This window comes from Bos grunniens, chromosome 26 (genome assembly GCF_055505025.1).
Source record: "Bos grunniens cultivar Pamir isolate PY7600 chromosome 26, Bosgru_T2T1.0, whole genome shotgun sequence".
In the NCBI taxonomy this organism is placed as follows: Eukaryota; Metazoa; Chordata; class Mammalia; order Artiodactyla; family Bovidae; genus Bos; species Bos grunniens.
In genome coordinates this window covers 45,522,088-45,544,755 of record NC_141190.1, presented here as the reverse complement: position 1 = coordinate 45,544,755, position 22,668 = coordinate 45,522,088, and the positions used below count along the sequence as shown (strand labels likewise).

At 43.4% G+C, this 22,668-nt stretch overlaps 1 protein-coding gene across 2 annotated transcripts in view; it reads left to right on the top strand.

Moving 5' to 3' along the window:
* Positions 1-22,668, top strand: part of ADAM12 (ADAM metallopeptidase domain 12) — a 394,287-nt gene that overhangs the window by 90,562 nt on the left and 281,057 nt on the right. For both annotated transcript variants that reach the window (XM_086378404.1, XM_086378406.1), the window contains exon 3: positions 22,512-22,585. In XM_086378404.1, the coding sequence (XP_086234530.1) occupies positions 22,512-22,585 (74 nt within the window). The remainder of the gene's footprint in view (positions 1-22,511; positions 22,586-22,668) is intronic.

Sequence of the window (22,668 nt, the reverse complement as noted above, 5' to 3'; positions counted from 1 at the left end):
AATTATCCTCCAATTAAATAAATAAAATTTTTTTAAAGTAGAAACATGTATAATATCATATAAGAAATGAATCGGCAGTCCAGGTTCAATGCAGGATACAGGATGCTTGGGGCTGGTGCACTGGGATGACCCAGAGGGATGGTATGGGGAGGGAGGTGGGAAGGAGGTTCAGGATGGGGAACACGTGTACACCCGTGGCAGATTCATGTTGATGTGTGGCAAAATCAGTACAATATTGTAAAGTAATTAGCCTCCAATTAAAATAAATAAATTTAAATTTAAAAAAATAAATAAAAATAGAATGGTTGCTTGTTTGGAATATTCATCTTTATCCAGCAGATGAAACTCAAAAGACCTACTGACCAAAACCTTTGGGCCCCCTCGGCAGTTGGTCTTTTTCATCGTAGTGTAGTTGTGGAATCTCATAGTAATATATTTATATGAGCAGCACTTCGTCTGTGAACATGTAAGAAGAATTAAGCGTCAACCTATGTAGACTCTTACATCTGGCTTTTAAGGGTTGTTTTTATTCTTCTGTTCAGAATTTTATTCTTCAGTCGGGTCCGTTTTTGTGTTTCCTGTTGATAAAAAAAATGTGAGGTCGTGTGCTAATAAGTTCTCAGGCAAATAAAATCAGGGTCTTATGTTAATAGCAGAAATGTTGAAGCAGTATTTCAGTGTTCTAAAAATGTGTCTTGATTATAAATTGTATAGAAACACGTGATTGATTATTGCTCTTGGTAGAAGGAATGTCCCCCCTCCCAAGTTGTCAAAGATACAGGCAGATATATGCAGAAGTTATTGCCAGAGTGACGGGGACTACCTCCTAGCTTGGAGGCTCTGAACTGGGTGATGGGAATCAGGAAGGGGCCCGTGAATAGCATCAGCCCTGGCCTTTTCCTCTATGCCCAGGTCGCATCAGGTGCAATGGGGTCAGGCAGGTGGAGGGAAACAACAGCCTCCCTCTTTCTTTCTGGGCCACCTCGGAGCTTCAATTTTGACTCTGACCCCAGCTCTTGACCAAGGCGCATGCATAGCAGCTATGCATGATCTGGGCAGTAACCTTCAATGGTTGGAAATTCCAATGGGATTCTCTGAACTGCAGAATACTGTCGGCTTGATCTCTGAGTAAACAGAAGCTTGCACATTTCATGAATGAGTTCAAGATATTTTATGCTACAAAGGCCTAGAGAGTAGGAAAGAGGGGTAAAGGGAATAACTCGGAGATGGTGAAGAGACTGACAGCTTTGTAAGGGATGTGAGAGAAAAAGAGCTGAGTGTTAACGGCGGTAAAACATTATAGAGAAAGGGAATAATGTGAGAAGTTCCAGCTGAGCACTTATATATACACACATTTTTTGATCGGGAATGATAGTTGCTTAGTGAAAGATCTGTGACAAGGGAATAGGCCCAGAGTTCGGTTCTGCGACTTATGTGCCTGGTGACCTGGTGTGCTCTGTTGCTCATCGTGTCCAACTCTGTGTGACCCCATGGACTGTAGCCCACCAGGCTCCTCTGTCCATGGGATTTCCCAGGCAAGAATACTGGAGTGGGGTGCCATTTCCTTCTCCAGGGGATCTTCCCCACCCAGGGATCGAACCCACATCTCCTACATCTTCTGCATTGGCAGGCAGATTCTTTACCACTGAGCTACCTGGAAAGTCCCAATTTTTCAATATAAGCTGTGCCAAATATCTTTCTGTTTATATCTGTGCATACTTTTCTGGTTATTTCCTATAAATGAATTCTTAAGAGTGGAATTGTTGAATCAAAGACATATACATTTTTAAGGGGTATTATAACTCTTTCCAGATTGCTTCATGGAAGGCTGTACCAATTTACACTTGTGCCAGCTGTGTATGAGAGCGCTCGTTTTTTGGCATCACACCAACATCATAAGAGCGTCCTTTAATAAGCCTGGCATGGCGCTGAATAGCTACTAGGTTGGCCAGAAGAGTCATGGCTTTACAAGTGCTCAGGTTGAAACTATGAGTCAAAATTTACAAGACAAATCAGTGAGCAAAATGACAAGGCATGCAGGTCAATTTAAAAACCAGCTAAGCAGCTCTGGGAAGGGAGAATCTGGGATAATAGCAGTTCGTAGGATAAAGAGCTGGGATCAGAGTCGATGACAAGCTGATGTGGTCCTGGACCGAACTTACAGGCTTTTAAGGTACAGATTGAGGAGGGTAAGGGGTGGCACTGAAACATAAATTAGGCAACTCATAGCTGAAATATTGCAATAGTGACTGCACTTTAAGAACATTCTCTGAGCAAAAGGAGGCAAAATTTATTTAACACCCAAGACCTTTTTTCTAGACTCTCTTCTGTATGCGATGGTTTGGGCGAATCATAGCAAATTCTTCCCTGTTGAAACTTCTCTGTCTTCACATTTGAGCCACTTTGTGAATTTGTGGGATTTTCTTGTTGCTCTTCCACAGCCCCATCATTTTGACTATCCACTATCTACTGGTAACATACAAACACAGAACTACCGTAACTTTTATTTTTGTTCATTAAACTTTTTATTTTTTACTGGAGTGTAGTTGTTGTGTCAGTTGCAGTGTACGGCAGAGTGATTCAGTTGTACACATGCATGCGTCTATGGTTTTTAAAATTCTCTTTCCATTTAGGTTGTTACATAATATTGAGCAGAGTTCCCTGTGCTATACAGTAGGTCTTTGTTGGTTACCCATTTTAAATATACTGATGTGTACATGTCAAGTAACTTTAATGTTAAAATATATTTTTATGTGCCTTTGGCTTGTATCACAAAGTCTGCATTTTATAGATACCGCATCAAATGTGGTCATTTGACGTGTTTCCATGGGGGTTCCAACATAAGCTGTTTATGTATATGTTTGGAGAAGTGCATTCATACTTAGCTTTTTCCCTTCCTTCATCTGGTATCATACTCTTTGCAGCAGCCAACAAGGGGTTGTCAAGTGTAAACCCAACAATGGGTTGTAAAGCCTGCTCACGATGCTTCTGCAGGCTGTGGTCTGCATCACACAATGTTGTTTGGGAATATGGGTATTTTTGCACAGTACGTACTTGTATTACACAGGTATTTCATACAACACAGTATAGAATAAATGATCAAGTTTTGAAAAATGATGTGGCTCTGGAGCAGAGTCCCCACGCAGTGACTCACTGATAATCATACACCATGGAAAACAGCAGGAGGAACGGGGTGTGTGGCTCCTACAGAAGATGTGTGTGTGGAGGGACAATGACTTTGCATGGCTTTGAAAATATAGTCCTTTTCAACAGGATATTTTTAAAGAAGGGACAGGCAGCTACCTACCAAGCATTTTAATGTAAATATGTTCAGGCACACACGTCCTGGTGGCCCCCACAAGCAGGGGTGGGCATAAGCCTGCTTTTCTCTCCAGCTGCGGCCTTTCATGAGATCTGCCTGCCAGCAGTTTGCATTGCTCACAGCAGACACGGCGTGGAGATTCACAACTTACCCATCACGTGTGTGTATGGTTCCCTGTTGCTCTACCCTTCAGCACAGTGGCTTATTTTTGAGCTTTTCTTGTCAGATGAAGAGAGATTAGCTTGCCTTCTGTCTGCTCCACATCCCATAGTTTTGCTGTTTTGTTTTTCTTTACAAACAGCATCTTTCTAGGATGGGTCAAAAAGATGTACAGGTGAAACGGGGCAGGACTATGTATATGTCTTGGGGGTGAGGGACAGAGTCCCCTCGATTTGTTGAGAAGGGCTTTATAAACATTCCTTTTCTTATTCAGATAACCATGATTGACAGTTTGGATAAGGCTTTTATGAGGAATTCTTTCTTTCAAAACTTCCAATAGAAGAATGGAAATAAATATGTTTTTGTATGTGTATTTTTCTATCAGATATTATGGTAACATGGAAAGTAGATTGTGAGAATGGGAATGTGCTGGGTTGGAAGGCAGAAATATATTCTTAGGTAAAGGAGCAGAGGTGTGATCAATACAAGCAGAGTGTGGTGTAATCCTTACCGTCAATCACATTAAGTGCCTCCTGTGCACAGCCTTGTCCAAGCGCTGATATAAACTATGTCCTCTAATCCTCCCAGCTGATATTACCCTGATTTACAAGTGAAGAAACTTGTCATAGAGGCTAACAGTGACTAAGGCAGAGTGGCAGTAATTCACGGAGCTTGAATTTGACCCTGATTCTCTTGTGATCCTATTTATTTTTAGAGAGGGGAAGGTAGCTATAATGAAAAAAAAAAAAAAGAGTTCTAGTTTAGAATACAGCTAGCGATGGACTTAATTGATCGCCTCCTTTTATCTTCCATGAAACCTAGCTTTAAAAAAAAATCTTTCCCGAAGTATAATTGACTTACAATGTTGTGTTAGTTTCAGGTTGACAGGAGAGTGATTCAGTTATAGATACAAGCGTATATATGTATATGCTTTTTCAGGTTCTTTTCTAAGTGATGACAATATTGAACCTAATTCACATGTATCGCAGTGTTCATTGTGGCACTATTTATGATCGTTGGAACATGGGAAAACCTAAGTGTCCATTGACAGATGAATGGATGTGGATAAATATATATAAATATATATATATGCACCCTATATATATGTATGAAAGTGAAAGTGAAGTCGTTGAGTCATGTCCGACTCTTTGCGACCCCATGGACTGTAGCCTACCAGGCTCCTCCCTCCATAGGATTCTCCAGGCAAGAGTACTGGAGTGGGCTGCCATTTCCTTCTCCGGGGATCTTCCCGACCCAGGGATCAAACCCAGGTCTCCCGCATTCCGGGCAGACACTTTAACCTCTGAGCCAAGGGCTTCTGTATGCATGTATACAATTTATAAATATGCAATGTGTATTTATATGTATACCATATATATATATGTATATATATGCAATGGAATATTGCTCAGCCATAAAAAGGAATGAAACTGAGTTCTTTGTAGAGGTGTGGATGGACCGAGAGCCTGTCATACAGAGTGAAGTCAGCAGAAAGAGAAAAATATTGTATCCTGATGCATGTATGTGGAATCTAGAAAAAAGGTACAGTTGAACCTAGTTTCAGGGCAAGAACAGAGACGAAGTTGCAGAGACTGGTCGTTTGGGGAGGGGAAGGTGAAGGGGGGATGAACCTGGAGATCCGGTTTGGCGTACATGCACTGCCGTGTGTGAAGCAGACAGCTGGTGGGGACCTGTGGCGGAGCACAGGCAGCTCAGCTCGGTGCCCTGTGGTGACCCAGAGGGGTGGGATGGGAGGTGGGAGGGAGGCTCCCGAGGGAGGGGATAGAAATGAACACTGCTGGTAAAGCGATTATACTTCAATGGAAAAGATTTTTAAAATGAGTATAGTTCCCTGAGTATGCCCAGTGTTTCTATTTATAAAGAATTATCAGGGAAACCTTGAATTTAAACTTGATGATCAGGCAACAATTTTTATAGTTCTTTATTCCAGTCCACCTTTAGGTAAGATCCCCTTTTCCATGTAAGAAAAGTCCATACGTGTATGCACAGGTTTATTTATACATAATGTCTTCCAGTTAGTAACTCATCTGAAATTGTTTCTGAATGACTCCCTTTGAAATTGTTACTAATAAATTTTTTTTTTTATTTCAGTAGAGCTTCAGGCATCCTTGTATGACATTCTATCTCTAGAAAATAACAGAATTTTCATTCTCTTTGGTTCAAAAGGACTTCCCGGGTGGCTCAGACGGTACGAATCTACATGCAGTGTAGGAGAACAGGTTCCATCCCTGGGTCTGAAAGATCCCCTGGAAGAGGAAATGGCAGCCCACTTTGGTATTCTTGCCTGGAGAATTCCATGGACAGAGGAACCTGTCAGGCTACAGTCCATGGGGTTGCAAACAGTCAGACGTGACCGAGTGACTAACACTTTCACTTTCTTGGATAAAAGTCTTGAAGGTTGGCCGTAGACTATTCATACCCCTCTGCTGCATCTGTTAGCCGTCTTGACATCTCTTTCTCTGTTCTGCCTTTTGTCATGTCAACATTACTTAGTTGTACGATCCAGGTAAATGATTATTGGTCCAGTTTCCTATAGATGTTGTAAGTCATTTACAGGAATGGAGCTGCTCCTTTTTTCTTCCCAGCAGGACAAAGAGGGAGCCCTGAGCCCTCTTGGCTGTCCTTAAAGCCAGTCACGGATAACCCCGATGAAGGATGGGAAGGCACAGGGGTGACTGTGAACTTTATTCAGCATGATCGCTTGGAGGCAGCTAGTACTGTCCTAGGAGAAACCCCACACGGTAGCCTCTTAAATGCTGTCACATTTACCCTCTATGGTTTAGTTTAAGAGGGCTAATCCAGGAATGCTCAAAATAGGCTAAGAATTTGCTGATGATACATTTGTGATAACTCCAGCCTTGTTCTCAGCAAGGAGGAGATTTTCTATGTTGGCCTAAAAATTGTCTGTATTAAGGGTAAATTTAAATATGTAACTTTGTTAACAGAACATCAACAACAAAGTAGCTGGCATATTCTGTTGTTCAGTATGTGTGTTTAGCAGCTCAGTCATGTCTGACTCTTTGCGACCCCATGCACTGTAGCCCACCAGGTTTCTCTGTCCATGGGGATTCTCCAAGCAAGAGTACCGGAGTGGGTTGCCGTGCCCTGCTCCAGGGGATCATCCCAACCCAGGGATCAAACCCAGGTCTCCCGCATTGCAAGTGGATTCTTTACGATCTGGGCCACCAAGGAAGTTCAGAATAATAAGGTATTTTCGTTACTCTGAACTTTGGTGTGAAGGTCAAGATTGGCTCTCAGGGTAGACTGCCTGAATATAGCAGAGGACCTGCGTGTAACTATTTGATGAAGCGATGACTGAGCAGCACTTCTGAATGTCTTGATCAAATGAATCAAGCCAGTGAGCAATGGTTTCGTGCTTTGGATGTATGAGAAAGCAGCGCTTGAGGCACCCTGATGTATATTCAAAGTTGACCGAGGCTTCCAGAAGCTTGTAGCCTGGCGAGCACTTTGCCATGAACAGAAATAACCACGCCCCAGGCAGAACGTGAGGTATAGTGTAAAGTGCAGGGAGAGGAGAGCTCTACCTGAGCTGTCAGGCAGGGACCTGAAGGTTAGGAGCATGTCATGGGCCCTTCTGGGATGAGGAGGAGTCCTGGAGGCCAGAGGAGGCAACAGAAGAAAAGGCGAGTTCATCCATTCCTGCTATGCTTATTTCTAATCATCCAACCCACATCGTCATCCTATTTGATTTTAGACCAGAGATTGCGAATTCCAATACTGCAAAGAGCCAAGCTGGTGTTATAAACAAGCAAAGCTGGCCAGGTGTGAGACAATAGATGACCTTTGCCCCTTGGCCTCCATGTGCAGGTACAGTCGGGCAAGGGGGACTGGAAGAATGAGCACTTGCTCTTCAACTTTGGCCGGTTGTTGCCCTGTGAAGTTCGAGCCCAGGGTTGCCATTTTTCTGATACTGTTTTTCCTCCAAGAAGCAACCCATCCAGATTTGTCTGAGAATTCTCCTGACTCTTAGAGATCAGCTATTAAATCAAATTGACAAACTGGGTGGCCTGCACTTTGGTGCCAAACCAACATCAGCGGCAGGCCGAGTGAGGCTCGTGAATGTCACCCTGTGAAACGGGATCTGGCACAGCAGTTCTGAAAATGTGGTCCCTGGACCAGCAGCGTCATCTGACTACTTCTTAGAAATGCAATTGCCAGGCTGCATCCCAGATCTACTGAATAAGAAGCTCGGTGGACCCTACAACATGTATTTCCACAAGCCCTCTAGGAGATTTAGGTGCTTGCTTGAGAATATTTTTTTTACATTTTTAAGTGGCTGGGGGAAAAAAAATCAAAATATGATTGCTATTTCATGATATATAAAATGACATGAAGTTCAAATGTCCCTGGTCATAAATCAAGTTTTATTGGCACATAGCCATGCCCATTCATTTATGTATTGTCTGTGGCTGTTTTTGCCCTGCACTGGCGGAGTTGAGTAGTCCTAGCAAGACCAAATGGTCCACAAAGCTTAAACTATTTATGGAAAAAAAAGTATGGAAAACTGTGTCTTCTGGGGTACAAAGTCCTTTGCACTCCATGGAGTGAGTGGCCACTTGAGCCCCTCTCTGCCCTTCTGTGTCCTCCGTCACAGGGCTGTCATCCACGCTCACGGTGCCATCCTGTCTGGCTCCACCTCCTAACGCTGCCCCTGGGGTCCTCCCCCAGCCCCTGACAGCCACCTGCATCCTTTCTGCTGTTTCTCCCTCCTGATGCTGAGGCCCAAACGCCGCCAAGAAATAGCACGAGAGGCAAGCTACAGAAGGCAATGGCACCCCACTCCAGCACTTTTGCCTAGAAAATCCCATGGACAGAGGAGCCTGGTGGGCTGCAGTCCATGGGATCGCTAGAGTCGGACACGACTGAGCGACTTCACTTTCACTTTTCACTTTCATGCACTGGAGAAGGAAATGGCAACCCACTCCAGTGTTCTTGCCTGGAGAATCCCAGGGACGGGGAAACCTGGTGGGCTGCCATCTATGGGGTCGCAGAGAGTCGGACACGACTGAAGCGACGCAGCAGCAGCAGCAGCAAGCTACAGGGAAAGCTGGTGACATGCATACTGCAATTTCTGTCTGAAGTTGTACAATATGAATTCCCATAGCTCTCTACAAGGCTTTTACCATGAGTTTTCATGGAGCAATTAGGGTGTGTTTTATAAAAAGTTAGCAATTAGCTGTAACACTGGGACAGAAAAACTTGTTTGCACTAGGCTTCACTTCAGACAGAATGACTTGATGGTGCCTCCGTGATCGACAGCAGGATTACTTTTTCAAAGAGTTTATTATATTGCGCTAATGTTTATTTGAAAGAGATTACAGTGATGTTTTATAAATGGCCCTTCGTCAACATATGAATGGGATAGTCTCTCTAGAAGACAGCTTGCCTGCAAACAAACTAGCAACTTAAGCTATTAACTTCCACTGACTGACAGTTTCGAAATGGGGTTGTAGGAAAAAAACAGTACGTGAATGTTTCCAGACATCAAGTTAGTTAGATAAATGAACTTTGAATTGGAAACCAGGCCTTCTAGTTAATAAACACAGTGTGTATTATTTTACGGCTGTGTCTTGTAAAACTAGGCAAGTCATTCCAAAAAGCGATGCTCTGTCCTATTTTCTATTTTAATACTCCAGATTATATCAATAAGCAAACCTTAGAAAGTGTTATCTTTAAAACTTTTCACATCAAGATGAAGAGCATTCATATGTCTTACGTTGTATCCACGTGGGTCTTCCAGAACCTTCCACCCTCTTCTGTAACACTGGTCAGACAGGAATAAGATCTTCCTTCCATATAAAACAAGTGTTACTGAACTCAGTTTCAGCTGCTTGATGCTCAAAAGCCAATATTCTTTCTGACTTACTTCATTCTGTATGAAAAACAGGTATTGTATGTTAACGCATATATGTGCAATCTAGAGAGATGGTATAGATGATCTTATTTGCAAAGCAGAAATAGAGACACAGATGTAGAGAACAAATGTATGGAATCCAAGCGGGGAAGGGAAAGGATGGGAAAAATTGGAGACTGGCATTGACATGTATTCCCATGGGACTGACCTGTGTAGACTAGATAACCAATGAGAACCTCCTGTATAGCGCAGGGAACTCTGCTCAATGCTCTGTGATGTCCTAAACAGGAAGGAAATCCAAAAAAGAGGGGATATATGCATGTGCTCAATCACTCAGTTGTGTCTGACTCTTTGCGACCCCATGGACTGTAGCCTGCCGGACTCCGTTGTCCATGGGATTCTCCAGGCAAGAATATTGGAGTGGGTTGCCATTCCCTTCTCCAGGGGATCTTCCCAACCCAGGGATCCAACCTGTGCCTCCTGCATTGCAGGCATATTCTTTACCAACTGAGGCACCAGGGAAGCCCCTATAAACAGGCCACCAATTAATGAATATATAATATTTCTCTTTGAAAACTTGTTAGCATCTTACAGAACTTAGTTTTATTATCCCCACTTAGATCAAAATACAGAAAGCATCAAAGGGTTTCAATTTGGGTAAAAAGCAATAAATAATAAGTGAAATGGTATTTTGTCACTGTCATTCTGGGAAGTAGCAGTTTCGTTTGTGATTGGATTTCTGTAATAAACATGCATTTCCATCTTGTCACGCACAATGGTTTCCAGACAGACATTTTCCTCTTTGACTCTCAAAGCAATCTTCCTGACGACTTCAGTTTTCTATTGCTGTTCTGCCAAACTGCCACAACTTAAGTGGCTTGAAACAGTACCCCTTTCTGATCTCTCAGTTCTGAAGGTCACAGGCGGGTGGCTGAGCTGGATTTCCTGCTTTGCGTCTCACTAGGTTAAAATCAAGGGTCTCTCCAAGCTGCCCTTCTTGATGGCAACGTGGGGGAGGGTCTGTCCTGCTCATCTGAGATGCTGGCAGCTGTCAGTTCTTAGAGGTTGTTGGGCTAAGATCCCTGTGTTCTCGCTGGCTGAAGGTGAAGGGCCATTCCTAGCTTCTCAAGGCCTCTGCTTCCATGGCTTGCAAAGCCCTTGCTCCATCTTAAAAGTGAGCTAAACGGTCAGACTTTCCTGTACATCTGTCCAACCCCAGCAGTGAAAGTTACCTCTGCTTTTTAGGACCCTCGTGAGTACGCTGGGCCCATCTGAATAAACCAGGATAATATCTCCCTGTGCCTCTGTACACGTCTACGAGGTCCCTTTTTTCAGGGAAGATCACATATTCATGGGTTAGAACATCTGCGGTGGTTGTTTAGTCACTAAGTCGTGTCTGACTCTTGCGACCCCATGGACTATACCCCACCAGACTCCTCTGTCCATGGGATTCCCCAGGCAAGACTGGAGTGGGTTGCCATTTCCTTCTCCAGGGGATCTTCCCCACTCAGGGATCCAATCCAGGTCTCCTGGATTGCAGGTGATCTCTTGCATCGTAAGCAGATTCTTTATGGGCTGAGCCACCAGGGAAGCCCCTCGAACATCTCTGGGGGCCTGTTTTTCTGCCACCCACACTGTTGGACAGGATTGTTATCCCAAGAAAGGACAGCAGAGAGGCTGCCAGCAGTCCCTCCGCCCGAGGGGCAGCACTCGACCTGTCTGTGGACACATTTCTGGCCTGAGCCTCTTCCAGGTACAGTCTTCCAAATGGGAAAACACTGTTTTCAAGATTAATCCTTTGCATTCAAAGGAGGAGGGGTTATTACCTATTTCTTCCTAAACATCCAACTTAAGACGCCCATAGGCATCACTTTGCCCCTAGGACCCAATCCTTTGGCCACCTGATGCGAAAGCTGACCCGTTGGAAAAGACCCTGATGCTGGGAAAGAGTGAAGGCAGGAAGAGAAGGGGATGACAGAGGATGAGAGGGTTGGATGGCATCACCGACTCGATGGATGTGAGTTTGAGTAAGCTCCAGGAGTTGGTGATGGACAAGGAGGTCTGGCGTGCTGCAGTCCATGGGGTCACAAAGAGTCAGGCACAACTTAGTGATTGAACAACAAGGCATCACTCAGGGACTCAGTGACCTTCTTCCCAGCTGTTGGAGGGAGTCTGAAGATGCTGAGGCAAACCCCAGCCCAGGCACCCAGCGAAGGCCTTCTCCTCACACAGCATTCCTCATCACAAGCCCCGTTTTCGTACTGCAGCCTCACTGACAACAAACGTTCAGGAGAGGCCGGTGCCTCCTGTGTGCAGAATGTCAGGCCATCCTGACAGGCACTTGGGCTGCAGGTGGTCTTTTAAATGATCAAGTGCCTGGCTGATGGGAAAATCCATCTTTGCCATTGGCCTCCTGCCCTGGGCATCCTGATGTTGCTGAGCCATCAGCAGGCAGCCAGGCAGAGCCTGAGTTTGTCCGTCCCTCCTGATAATTGAGATGTCTGAAGGCAGGGGACGGAGAGGGAGGGCCACGGAGGTCTGAGGACCAGCCCACAAACTGCTGGACTCTGATGTCAGGTGCCCATTTCCAGGGCCCAGCCACCAAGCCCAGAGCAGTTAAGAACCATTAAGCGGCAGAATAGACTGTCCTCAAGCTCCTCCCACCCTGACTCCCTGCCCCCTCCCCAGCATGGTGCCGATTTCTAGCTCTGCAGCCCCCCTCATCACCTTGTAATTGACATTGCTCTGCGTTGAGCTCATCCACTCTTCCTCTTGTTGCACACTCTCTGCCCTCTGCTCCCATTTGGATTCTTTATCACTAAGGTCCCAAGAAACCGAGCAGGAGAACAGATGTCCTCTCCAGTGACCCGAAGGGGCCAGGAGCCAGGCTGGGAGCTGGCAATCACTGGATGTCTCAGCCAGCCCCGAGTGTGAGTGGTCCAGCTCCCAACCTCCTCTCGGCAGGGGAACAGAACCCAATTCACCCTCGATGGCCAGGTTCCCCCATCTCTAGGAAGGGGTCCTCTGTGCAGCCACGTGTATCTGTGGGATGCCCGCCTCTAGGAGTGAATTTTCCCCAAGTTCACCTTTGCATTGGATTGAGGAGAGGTGGTAACATAAGAATTGAAATGTAGACGGGTTAAGCTTGAGAAACCTGCATCATCATGCTTTCCAGATTGCTTTCTGTTAAGTCAGGTTGTTGGGCTCCTCTTACAACCCAACAGTAAGCTCCAGGAGGGGACAGGTGACGGTTTTCCACTCAGAATCTGCCATTGTCCTCAGATGGACACAGAGCATGAGGAACTGTAATCCTGTAGCATACAGATGCATGGAGGCAGAACAGCGCTATTTCAAAGAATTAATGAGGCTTTACGATGCTCTGGTTCAGTTAGTTCAGTCAGTTCAATCGTGTTTGACTCTTTGCGAGCCCGTGGACTGCAGCATGCCTGGCTTTCCTGTCCTTCACCAGCTCCCAGAGCTTGCACAAACGCATGTGCATCAAGTTGGTGATGCCATCCAACCATCTCATCCTCTGTCGCTCCCTTCTCCTCCTGCCTTCAATCTTTCCCAGCATCAGGGTCCTTTCCAATGAGCCAGTTTTTTGCATCTGTTGGCCAAAGTATTGGAGTTTCAGCTTCAACATCAGTCCTCCCAATGAATATTCAGGGCTGATTTCCTTTAGGATTGACTGGTTTGATCTCCTTGCAGTCCAAGGGACTCTCAAGAGTCTTCTCCAGCACCACAATTCAAAAGCATCAATTCTTTGGCACTCAGCTTTCTTTATGTTCCAACTCTTACATCTATACGTGACTAATGGAAAAAACTATAGATTTGACCAGATGGACCTTTGTTGGCAAACTAATGCCTCTGCCTTTTAATATACTGACTAGGTTTGTCATTGGAGAAGGCACTGGCGACCCACTCCAGTACTCTTGCCTGGAAAGTCCCATGGGCAGAGGAGCCTGGTAGGCTGCAGTCCATGGGGTCGCTAAGAGTTGGACACGACTGAGCGACTTCACTTTCACTTTTCACTTTCATGCATTGGAGAAGGAAATGGCAACCCACTCCAGTGTTCTTGCCTGGAGAATCCCAGGGACGGGGGAGGCTGGTGGGCTGCCATCTCTGGGGTCGCACAGAGTCGGACACGACTGAAGTGACTTAGCAGCAGCAGCAGGTCTGTCATAGCTTTTCTTCCAAGGAGCAAGCGTCTTTTAATTTCATGGCTGTAGTCACCATCTGCAATAATTTTGGAGCCCAAGACAATAAAATCTCTCATTGTTTCCATTGTTTCCCCATCTATTTACTATGAAGTGATGGGGAGCGGATGCCGTGATCTTCATTTTCTGAATGTTGAGTTTTAAGCCAGCTTTTTCACTCTCCTCTTTGACCTTCATCAAGAGGCTCTTTAGCTCCTCTTTGCTTTCTGCCATAAGGGTGGTATCATCTACATATCTGATGTTATTGATATTTCTCCTGGCAATCTTGATTCCTGCTTGTCTGGCATTTTGCATGGGCTTCCCTCATAGCTCAGTCAGTAAAGAATCTGCCTGCAATGTAGGAGATCCAGTTTGATTCCTGGGTCGGGAGGATCCACTGGAGAAGGAAATAGCAATTCCATTATTCTTGTCTGGAGAATCCCATGGACAGAGGAGCCTGACAGGCTACAGTCCATGGGGTCTCAAGAGTCAGACATGACTTAGTAACTAAACCACCACCACCACTCTGCATATAAGTTAAATAAGCAGGGTGTCAATATACAGCCTTGATATACTCCTTTCCCAACTTGGAACCAGTCTGTTGTTCTATGTCCAGTTCTAACTGTTGCTTCTTGACCTGTATATAGATTTCTCAGGAGGCAGGTAACACGGTCTGGGATTCCCATCTCTTTAAGAATTTTCTACAGTTTGTTATGATCCACACAGTCAAAGGCTTTAACATAGTCAAAGAAGCAGAGGCAGATGTTTTTCTGAATTCTCTTGCTTTTTCTATGATCCAACAGATGTTGGCAATTTATCTCTGATTCCTCTGCCTTTTCTAAATACAGTTTGAACATCTGGAAGTTCTCAGTTCACGTACTGTTGAAACCTCACTTGGAGACTTTTGAACATTACTTTGCTAGCATGGGAGATGAGTGCAATTGTGCAGTCGTTTGAAGGTTCTTTGGCATTGCCTTTCTTTGGGATTGGAATGAAAACACCTTTTCCAGTCCTGTGGCCACTGCTGAGTTTTCCAAATTTGCTGGCATATTGAGTGCAACATTTTAACAGCATCGTCTTTTAAGATTTGAAATAGCTCAGCTGGAATTCCATCACCTCCACTAGTTTTGTTTGTAGTGATGCTTCTTAATGCCCACTTGACTTCACATTCCAGGCTGTCTGGCTCTAGGTGAGTGATCACACCATCATGGTTGTCTGGGTCATTAAGATCTTTTCTATATAGTTCTTCTCTGTGTTCTTGCCACCTCTTCTTAATATCTTCTGCTTCTGTTAGGTCCGTACCATTTCTTCCATGCCAATATTTTCATGAAATGTTCCCTTGGTATCTCTAATTTTCTTGAAGATATCTCCAGTCTTTCCCATTCTATTATTTTCCTCTATTTCTTTGCATTGATCTCTATTTCTTCAATAGAGTGCATATTTATTGATCTATTTCTTTGCATTGATCTCCATTTCTTTGCATCGATCTATTTCTTTGCATTGATCTCTATTTCTTCAGTGCATATTTATTCTATGCACTGGCTAGAATAGTCAAAAATGGAAATCTGAAACGCTGCAAATTTAAGCCTTAGTGTTCCACCAGTAGCAACAGCATAAAGAACTTGAAATAAGAACATCGCACATGCCGAAGAGCAAGTGGTTGTGCCTTTTTTTGGTGGGAAGGGAGAAGTGGGCTGGAAACCTGTGAACCCTTTGTGCAGAGAAATACAGTAAGAAAAAAACAGTGCAGAAAATAACCTCACATTTTAACACACAAACAGCTTCAAGCTACATTCCATATCTTTTAAAAGCACTTCTTACCTGAGGATAACATGTGCTATTCTGCACATTTTAACAAGAGGTTTGCTAATGTCCTTTTCCCATCAGAGAAAAGTATCAATGACTCATGAATAAACATTATCATCATTTACATAATAACTAAAAGTCTTCAAGCCAGGAACGCCCATTATGGTGCTGCAGTGCCCTCATCCTTACTGTGTTATTCTCCAGCTAATTCAATTCTGTCCTCTCTCAGTTCCATGCTGCTCATATCTTCCTGACTATGGAACCACTGCACTAATATTAAAGTGGTAATCAAGATTGCCTCTAAATATTCATAGCAATAAATGACTCCCCCGTGCCCTGTGAGTGCCAGGCTTGCAGCCTGAAGCATTTATTTAGTGCCAGGGAGGGATCTAGTTATTTCAGAGTCCCTGGAATACAATATTTTAATATTTTGTTCTGCTTGAAAAATTAGGTTCCTCTGAGCTTCTGGTATTAATGGTTGAGATAAATGACTTTGGCTCTGACTGATTATCGTCCTTGCAAGGATAACCTAGATGTGGTGATGGGTGTGTATTTGGCTGTGGTCCCCACTTCTGATTTTTAATGCAGTTCCCTTCCTTTCTGCAGGCTCACTCACCTTATTTCCACTTTATGGTCAGGTTAAGATTTTTCTAAGTCATTGAAATTGGCTATTATTTAAAGACATAGAAACATTAAGAAGATGGGGCAGTGTATCATTCCATTAATCAGAAGGCAAAAAAAAAAAATTCATAAGCATTCCCCCATCCATAAAAATATACCTTTGTTGACTTGGGATATTTTGTAGCCATCAAGGGTGAAACAATTTAAATCCAGGTTTAGGTGAGCCCCCAGTTACACAAATTAAAGAATGGCAGCCTAACATTTTTGAGTAAAATGTGAAATTAGATCATTTTTAAGATCCCTTTATTGGTGTTATAATATTGCTCATAAGTAACACATAGCAGAGAAAATAATTTACATTGCTATAGGATATCATTTAAGAGGTTATTGTGAATAAAAATGTAATTAGCAAGGACTAAACAAATAAAGGCAACCCAGTGAATAATAATGAGAAGAAAAATACTATAGCTAATTTTTAAAAATCACTTTTAAAATGTGTGTTTATATTTCCAGGTAAGAGGGATGTGCTGGAAAAGTGCACTGTGGGAGACTTCAGAAAAAGTACAGAGCAGATGAGGGTCCCAGTGACAGGCAGTGGGGTCCAGCCAGAGCTTTACTTTGTAGACCTGCCTGGGCAAGCCATCTGGGAGAGCCAGCCCAAACTCATTTCCACGAGGAACTTACAAGGAGAGCAGCCTCAGAAGAAACTACATATGCACTTGATCGTGGGCTTCTAGCTTCCAGAACTGCACACAAATTAATTTTTGTTAGTTAATCTACCCAGTCTGAGATACTTTGTCTTGGCAGCCTTAGCAAATGAATACAGGGTGGCTTCTAGGATTCTGGAAATATTTTGACTTTTCAGTTGGGTGGTAGATACCTTGATGATTATTTTACTGTTGTTTTTTAAATTACACTTTTATATAAATTGTATGTTTTATATATTCTTTTGGATATACTTTTCCCCAATTAAAAAATAGAATTATAATGACTGTCAAGACATTTCTAGCATAGTGATAAGCATTTAATTGTTTTATTCAGCAAATGCAGTTCTTCAAGCATTCAATAAAAGACATGATTTCATTAGGGCAATCAATATGTCATTTTTAAAAATGAATGCTGTATTTAAGCAGTACTAGTTCATCATCTCCTATGTCTAAAAATCAAAAGAAAATGGGATGAATACATGCTTTTAGACTAAAAAAATCTTTGGCAAGGAGTGGTTTTGAGTTAAAATAGCTCTCTGTTTAGCTTCTCCATTGAATTTGCCTATACCAATCAGGTCTCAACTAAAACTAGCTTTATACAGATAAAGCTCTTTCTACCTCCCTGGGGGAAAATGTATTCATATGAAATATGTTGACATTGCAACATTCTAACAGCTCCTGTAGGGACTTTATGTGGAATTAGTACAAATGTTTGTGTTTAATCTAGCTGAATTTTTCAGGGAGTAAAAAGGGTGCTCCAAATATTTAATTTTTATTCACAAATGTAATTGTCAGTATTTGTCTTTAGAATAATAATGTGTGAGAAAAATATAAAGTAGTGATGTATGTCCATATCTTAGGCAAACACAATTTGTAATTAAAATAATTATTTTCACATATATATATAAAATAGACAAACATGCTGTTCAGAAACATCTCGATAGAACATTGAGATGTATTTTTGTTCTGCTATTTTATTGCAAATGTAATTAATGATCTTGTTTTTCTAAGATATAATTAATGAGTACATGCTGTAGACCTTGGAGAGAACTCTCTGTATGTGTTTGTAATTAAATCCCAGTGTCAGGAAGTATGGGTAAATTTAGGTAGAAGTTCTTGTGGCAGACTCGAAAGCAAATCCAGGCTGAGAAACACTTTTTTGTCTGCTGTATTAAAGTCAAAGGAAGTTATGCGTGTTTAGGAATAGTGAGTTTAAAAGTTCAGCGAACACTCAGAAATCCATACAATTCTTAGAAACACCAGGGATTATCAAAATATAGCAAGTAGGAAGTATGGTTTCACTAGATCACTGATGTTTGTTTCGTCATTAGGATAAATCCATAAAAAGTAAGATCTGGGCTTCCGTGGTGGCTCAGTGGTAGAAAGTCCACCTGCCAGTTCAGGAGACACGGATTTTATCCCTGCTCCGGGAAGATCCCTCATGCCGTGGAGCAGCTAGGCCTGTGCACAGCTATCGAGCCCGTGTACTAAAGCTCGGGAGTGGCACCTGCGGAGCCCATGTGTAGCAACTGCTGAAGCCCCAGGCACCCTACAGCCTGTGCCACGGGAGAAATCACCATGGTGAGAAACCCACGCACTGCAAACAGGGAGTAGCCCCGTTCACCCAAGCTGGAAAAAAGCCCGCACAGCAAGCAAGACCCAGCACAGTCAGAAATAAACAAATAAATACAATTATTTAAAAAAAAAACAAGATCTGTTTAAACCCAGATATTATACTTAAGTATTTTATGTATATGAATATCCAGCAGTTTAACTCTCAAGCTTAAGTAACTACTTAAAAAATAATGTCATCCATCAATTAATTGAGAAGAGCTTTCTTTAAAACAAAAAAAACTTATGCTGGCATTTAGTTTTATCCCCCGAAGGCACCAGTATTCAAAACAGTGTAGTACTTGGGCAGCTATTGGATGATGCAAGTTTCACGTCTTTATTACTGACTCAGGGGTGCGCAGTAAAGACAGAAATTTCTGTGAACCCTGTGAAAATGACATGTCCCACATCTGAGCTGTCTAGCAGGGATAACCAGTAGCTCCGTGTTCCTTTAGAGCCTTGAAATGTGTCCCGTGTGACTGATGAACTGATTTTTAATTTTGATATCACTTTAATTAAGTTACATTTAAGTGGCCATATGTGGCTAATGGTTACCATATTAGATATGGGAAGTTACAAAAAGACATTCCAAGGGCTGCCCTAAAATAGAGTGAATAATGCCTCACCCTTTGTGGCTCTCCCTGATTATATGGCATTAGTTAATTCAAGTTATAATATTTCCCCAAAACTCATGTGACCTTCTGTTGTGGGTTCTATTTCAATTTTGTTTCATCTTAACTCATTATTTTAATGTTAGTTACTGGAACTCATTAATACAATCCACTTATCTCTTAAAACATAAATAGCATGTGATTCTTCATAGACAAGCTGAAATGCTGTCTTGTAAAAAAGTCCCTTGAACTCTGGAGTTATAATTTTGTCATTCAGTTGCTAAATGGTGTCTGACTGTTTGCAATCCCATGGACTGCAGCATGCCAGGCTCCTCTGCCCACTGTCTCCTGGAGTTTGCTCAAATTCATGTCCATTGAGTTGGGGATGCTATCTAACCATCTCATCCTCTGCTGCCCCCATCTCCTTTTGCCTTATTATTCAATATTCTTATTGAATAATATTATAATAATTATAATAGTGTCTTTCAAATATGGGATGTTAGAGAATTATGTCTAAACTTATTCTCCTGTTATTGAAGCATGAATCCAGAAGAACTTATAAAGGCAGGCAAAACCAATACACTGAAGTCAGCAGCAGTATTAATGTGGGTGATGATGTTTGAACAAGATTGAAATTTCACTTGAAGCACCAGAGCAAGGCTGCCTGGGAGGAGCTGGTGATCTTGAGTTCATGTTGTCAGTTCTGTCCTGACACATCTCTCCTCCACTGTGATCTTTTTAAGTTGCTAAGCAGCCTTCATTTCCTCAGTGGGCTATGATGGCATTTGGTCCTTCCTTACATTGGCTGCTTCCCTTGTGGCTCAGATGGTAAAGAATCTGCCCGCAATGCGGGAGATCCAGGTTCAATCCCTGGGTTGGTAAGATCCCCTGGAGAATGAAATGGCAACCCACTCTAGTATTCTTGCCTAGAGAATTCCCTGGACAGAGGAAGCTGGCGGGTACAGTCCATGGGGTCACAACAAGTCAGACACGACTGAGCGGCTCCACTTCTTCTTTGCCTTGGTCGCATCATTTGTGAGTTAACTCATGCTCTGCCCTCCTCCCATCTGCCTGGACAGCAGGCAGTACGGCCTGACCTGAGCTGAGTACAGCAACTACGGTGAGCTGAGTCAGGGCGTGGTCATGCTGGGTGAGCTCTCTCTCCACCTCATCAGAATGAAAGCACAGCATTCACTTTTCCAAATCAACATTAAACATTTTAGAAATGCCTGATGGACACGTGATGCCTCCAATTGAAACATGTTAGCTGGGGAGGGGCAGAGGGAGTTGGAATTTGACTGCTGGTCCCCAGAATCACTGAGGATGTAATAGGCAAGGAAGCAAGGGAGAGGCTTTGTAGAATAACTATGGGATGGCAAATCGATTTTGACTTGGGCAAGGATGCTGCATCATTGACTTGGGCTCATCGAGAGGGATGTGGCATGTTCAGCCAGCCTGGTTTATGTGGAGGCTAATCTGGGATAAGGGTGTGGGTTCAGGGACAGTACCCCATGGTTTTGCTCTCCAGGAGGGGCAAGGAGCTCGTTGGGATTTCTGGGGCAGAGCAGTGAATATAGATGCCTGCCCCCCACTGACAGACTGACAAGCACAGACTAGGGTTTCTTGGGACCCAGAAGCGAGGTGGAGGAAGGTGTCTGCCTAGCAAGAGGGAGAAGATGTAGAGCTGTTTGCCCTATTCATTCACTCATTCTTTTCTTCACCAGTGTTAACTGAGCTTCTGTTATTTGTCTGGCACCGTGGAGGATAAGGAAGGGGACAGAGGACGAGATGGTTGGATGGCATCAACAACTCAATGGCCATGGATTTGAGCAAACGCTAGGAGACAGTGAAGCACAGGGAAGCCAGGCACGCTGCAGTCCATGGACTATCAATGAGTCGGACACGACTGAGTGACTGAACAACAAACAACAAAAGGGACAAAATAAACAGGGGGACCCACAAATCAACATACGGAGTTGTAATGAGTAGGAAGGGAGTTCTTCCTTCCAGGGAGGGAAGGAGCAGGAGACTGGGAGAAAGAATGCCTGGGGGAGGTGGGTGTCATTAGACTGGGGAGTGGGGTAATGCTTCTTCGGGTCATTGATATTTAAGTTGATTCTGGGTAGTTGGGAGAAAGCATTCCAGGCAGAGGGAATGTTGCCTCAGAGCTGCCAAGCAGCCTGGTGTGTTGGAGGAGCTGGCAAAGCCAGTGGGGCTGGAGCTGGGTGAGCCAGGAGGAGAGCAATGCAGGCGTGTGTGGAGGACAGAGAGGGCCAGACCATGCAGGCACTGTGGGCCGTGTGAAAGGGTCGGCATGTTCAGTGTGAAAAACTGAACAGTATGGAGGTTTCTCAAAACCTAAAAGGAGAGTTACCATATGGCCCAGCAGTTCCACTCCTGGGCATACACCACCCCCCAAAAAAACAAAAACACAAATTCAAAAAGATAGATGCACTCCAATGTTATAGCAGCATTACTTACAAAGGCAAGATATGAGAGCAACCTAAGTGTCCATCAATAGATGAGAGGAGAATGGATGGATATACCCAATGGAATACTACTTGGTCATAACAAGGAATGAAAATTTTGCTATTTGCAGCAACATGGATGGATTTGGAGGGTAATGATATCACTTATATACGGAATCTAAAAAATACAACAAGTTAGTGAATACAGACAAAAAAGAGCAGACTCATAGATACAGAAAACAAATTGGTGGTTTGCAGTGGGGAGAGGGAATGGGGAGAGGCCATATAGGGAAAGGGAATTAACGTACAAACTATTAGGTATAGTATAAGCTACAAGGATAGAGAATATACCAGTATTTTTACAATAACTATAAACGGAATATAACCTTTAAAAATTGTGAACCACTATGTTGTACACCTGTAACTTATATAATATTTTATATCAACTATGAGTAAGTAAATTTTTTGGAAAAAAATTGGCATATTAACATCAGTGTGCTGGGATGTCAATGTACTGTCATCCATAAGGGTAGATGGATGAGCCTGTGATTTTTCAAATATCCTCGCCCTGCCTCTGGGGAGTGGATGGGAGGAAAGCTCAGGTAGGTGTGGAGGGACTCGGGGTAGAGGGTTTTGCAGCACCCAAGAGGTGTGAACCAGAGCAGGGTGTGGAGATATCTGACCTAGACAACAGGAATTGTGCTTTGGAGGGTGACTCGATAGGGCCTTTTCATGGATTGGATGAAGTTGTTGAGGGAGACAGACTTCACATTTCTGACATGAACAGTTGGGGAAAATGAAAGTGTCTTTGCTGGAAACAGAGAAACCAAGAAAGGAATAAGTTATGAGTCAAGAAGGACCCCAAGCGTATGTGGCCCACGGAAAGGCGAACAGAGGCCAGGAATTCCGGGCGTGTCCTTACCATCTGGGAGAGTGATGCGTTTTCCAGACTCTCATCCTGGTGGTTTGGTCTCCTCTACTCAAGGTCTCAGAATGGTCCCAGGAAGAAATGTACTTTTCTCTCTCTCCATTGACTATGTCTACAGAGAATATTCAGATATTGGCATGCCAAAGTGAAATGATTTTCAACTGATTTCTCTTATTTATCTTTCAGAATCACCCAGGAGTGTTGAATTTTCGAATACAACTGACAAACGAAGAGCTGATCGTGAACCTGGAAAGAAATGAGTAAGTCGGGTTAATTCATGTTTATGGCCTGACGGGAGAAAGTTTCGACATGGAGACTGGAAAGTGCTGTGTAATTGAGGTTG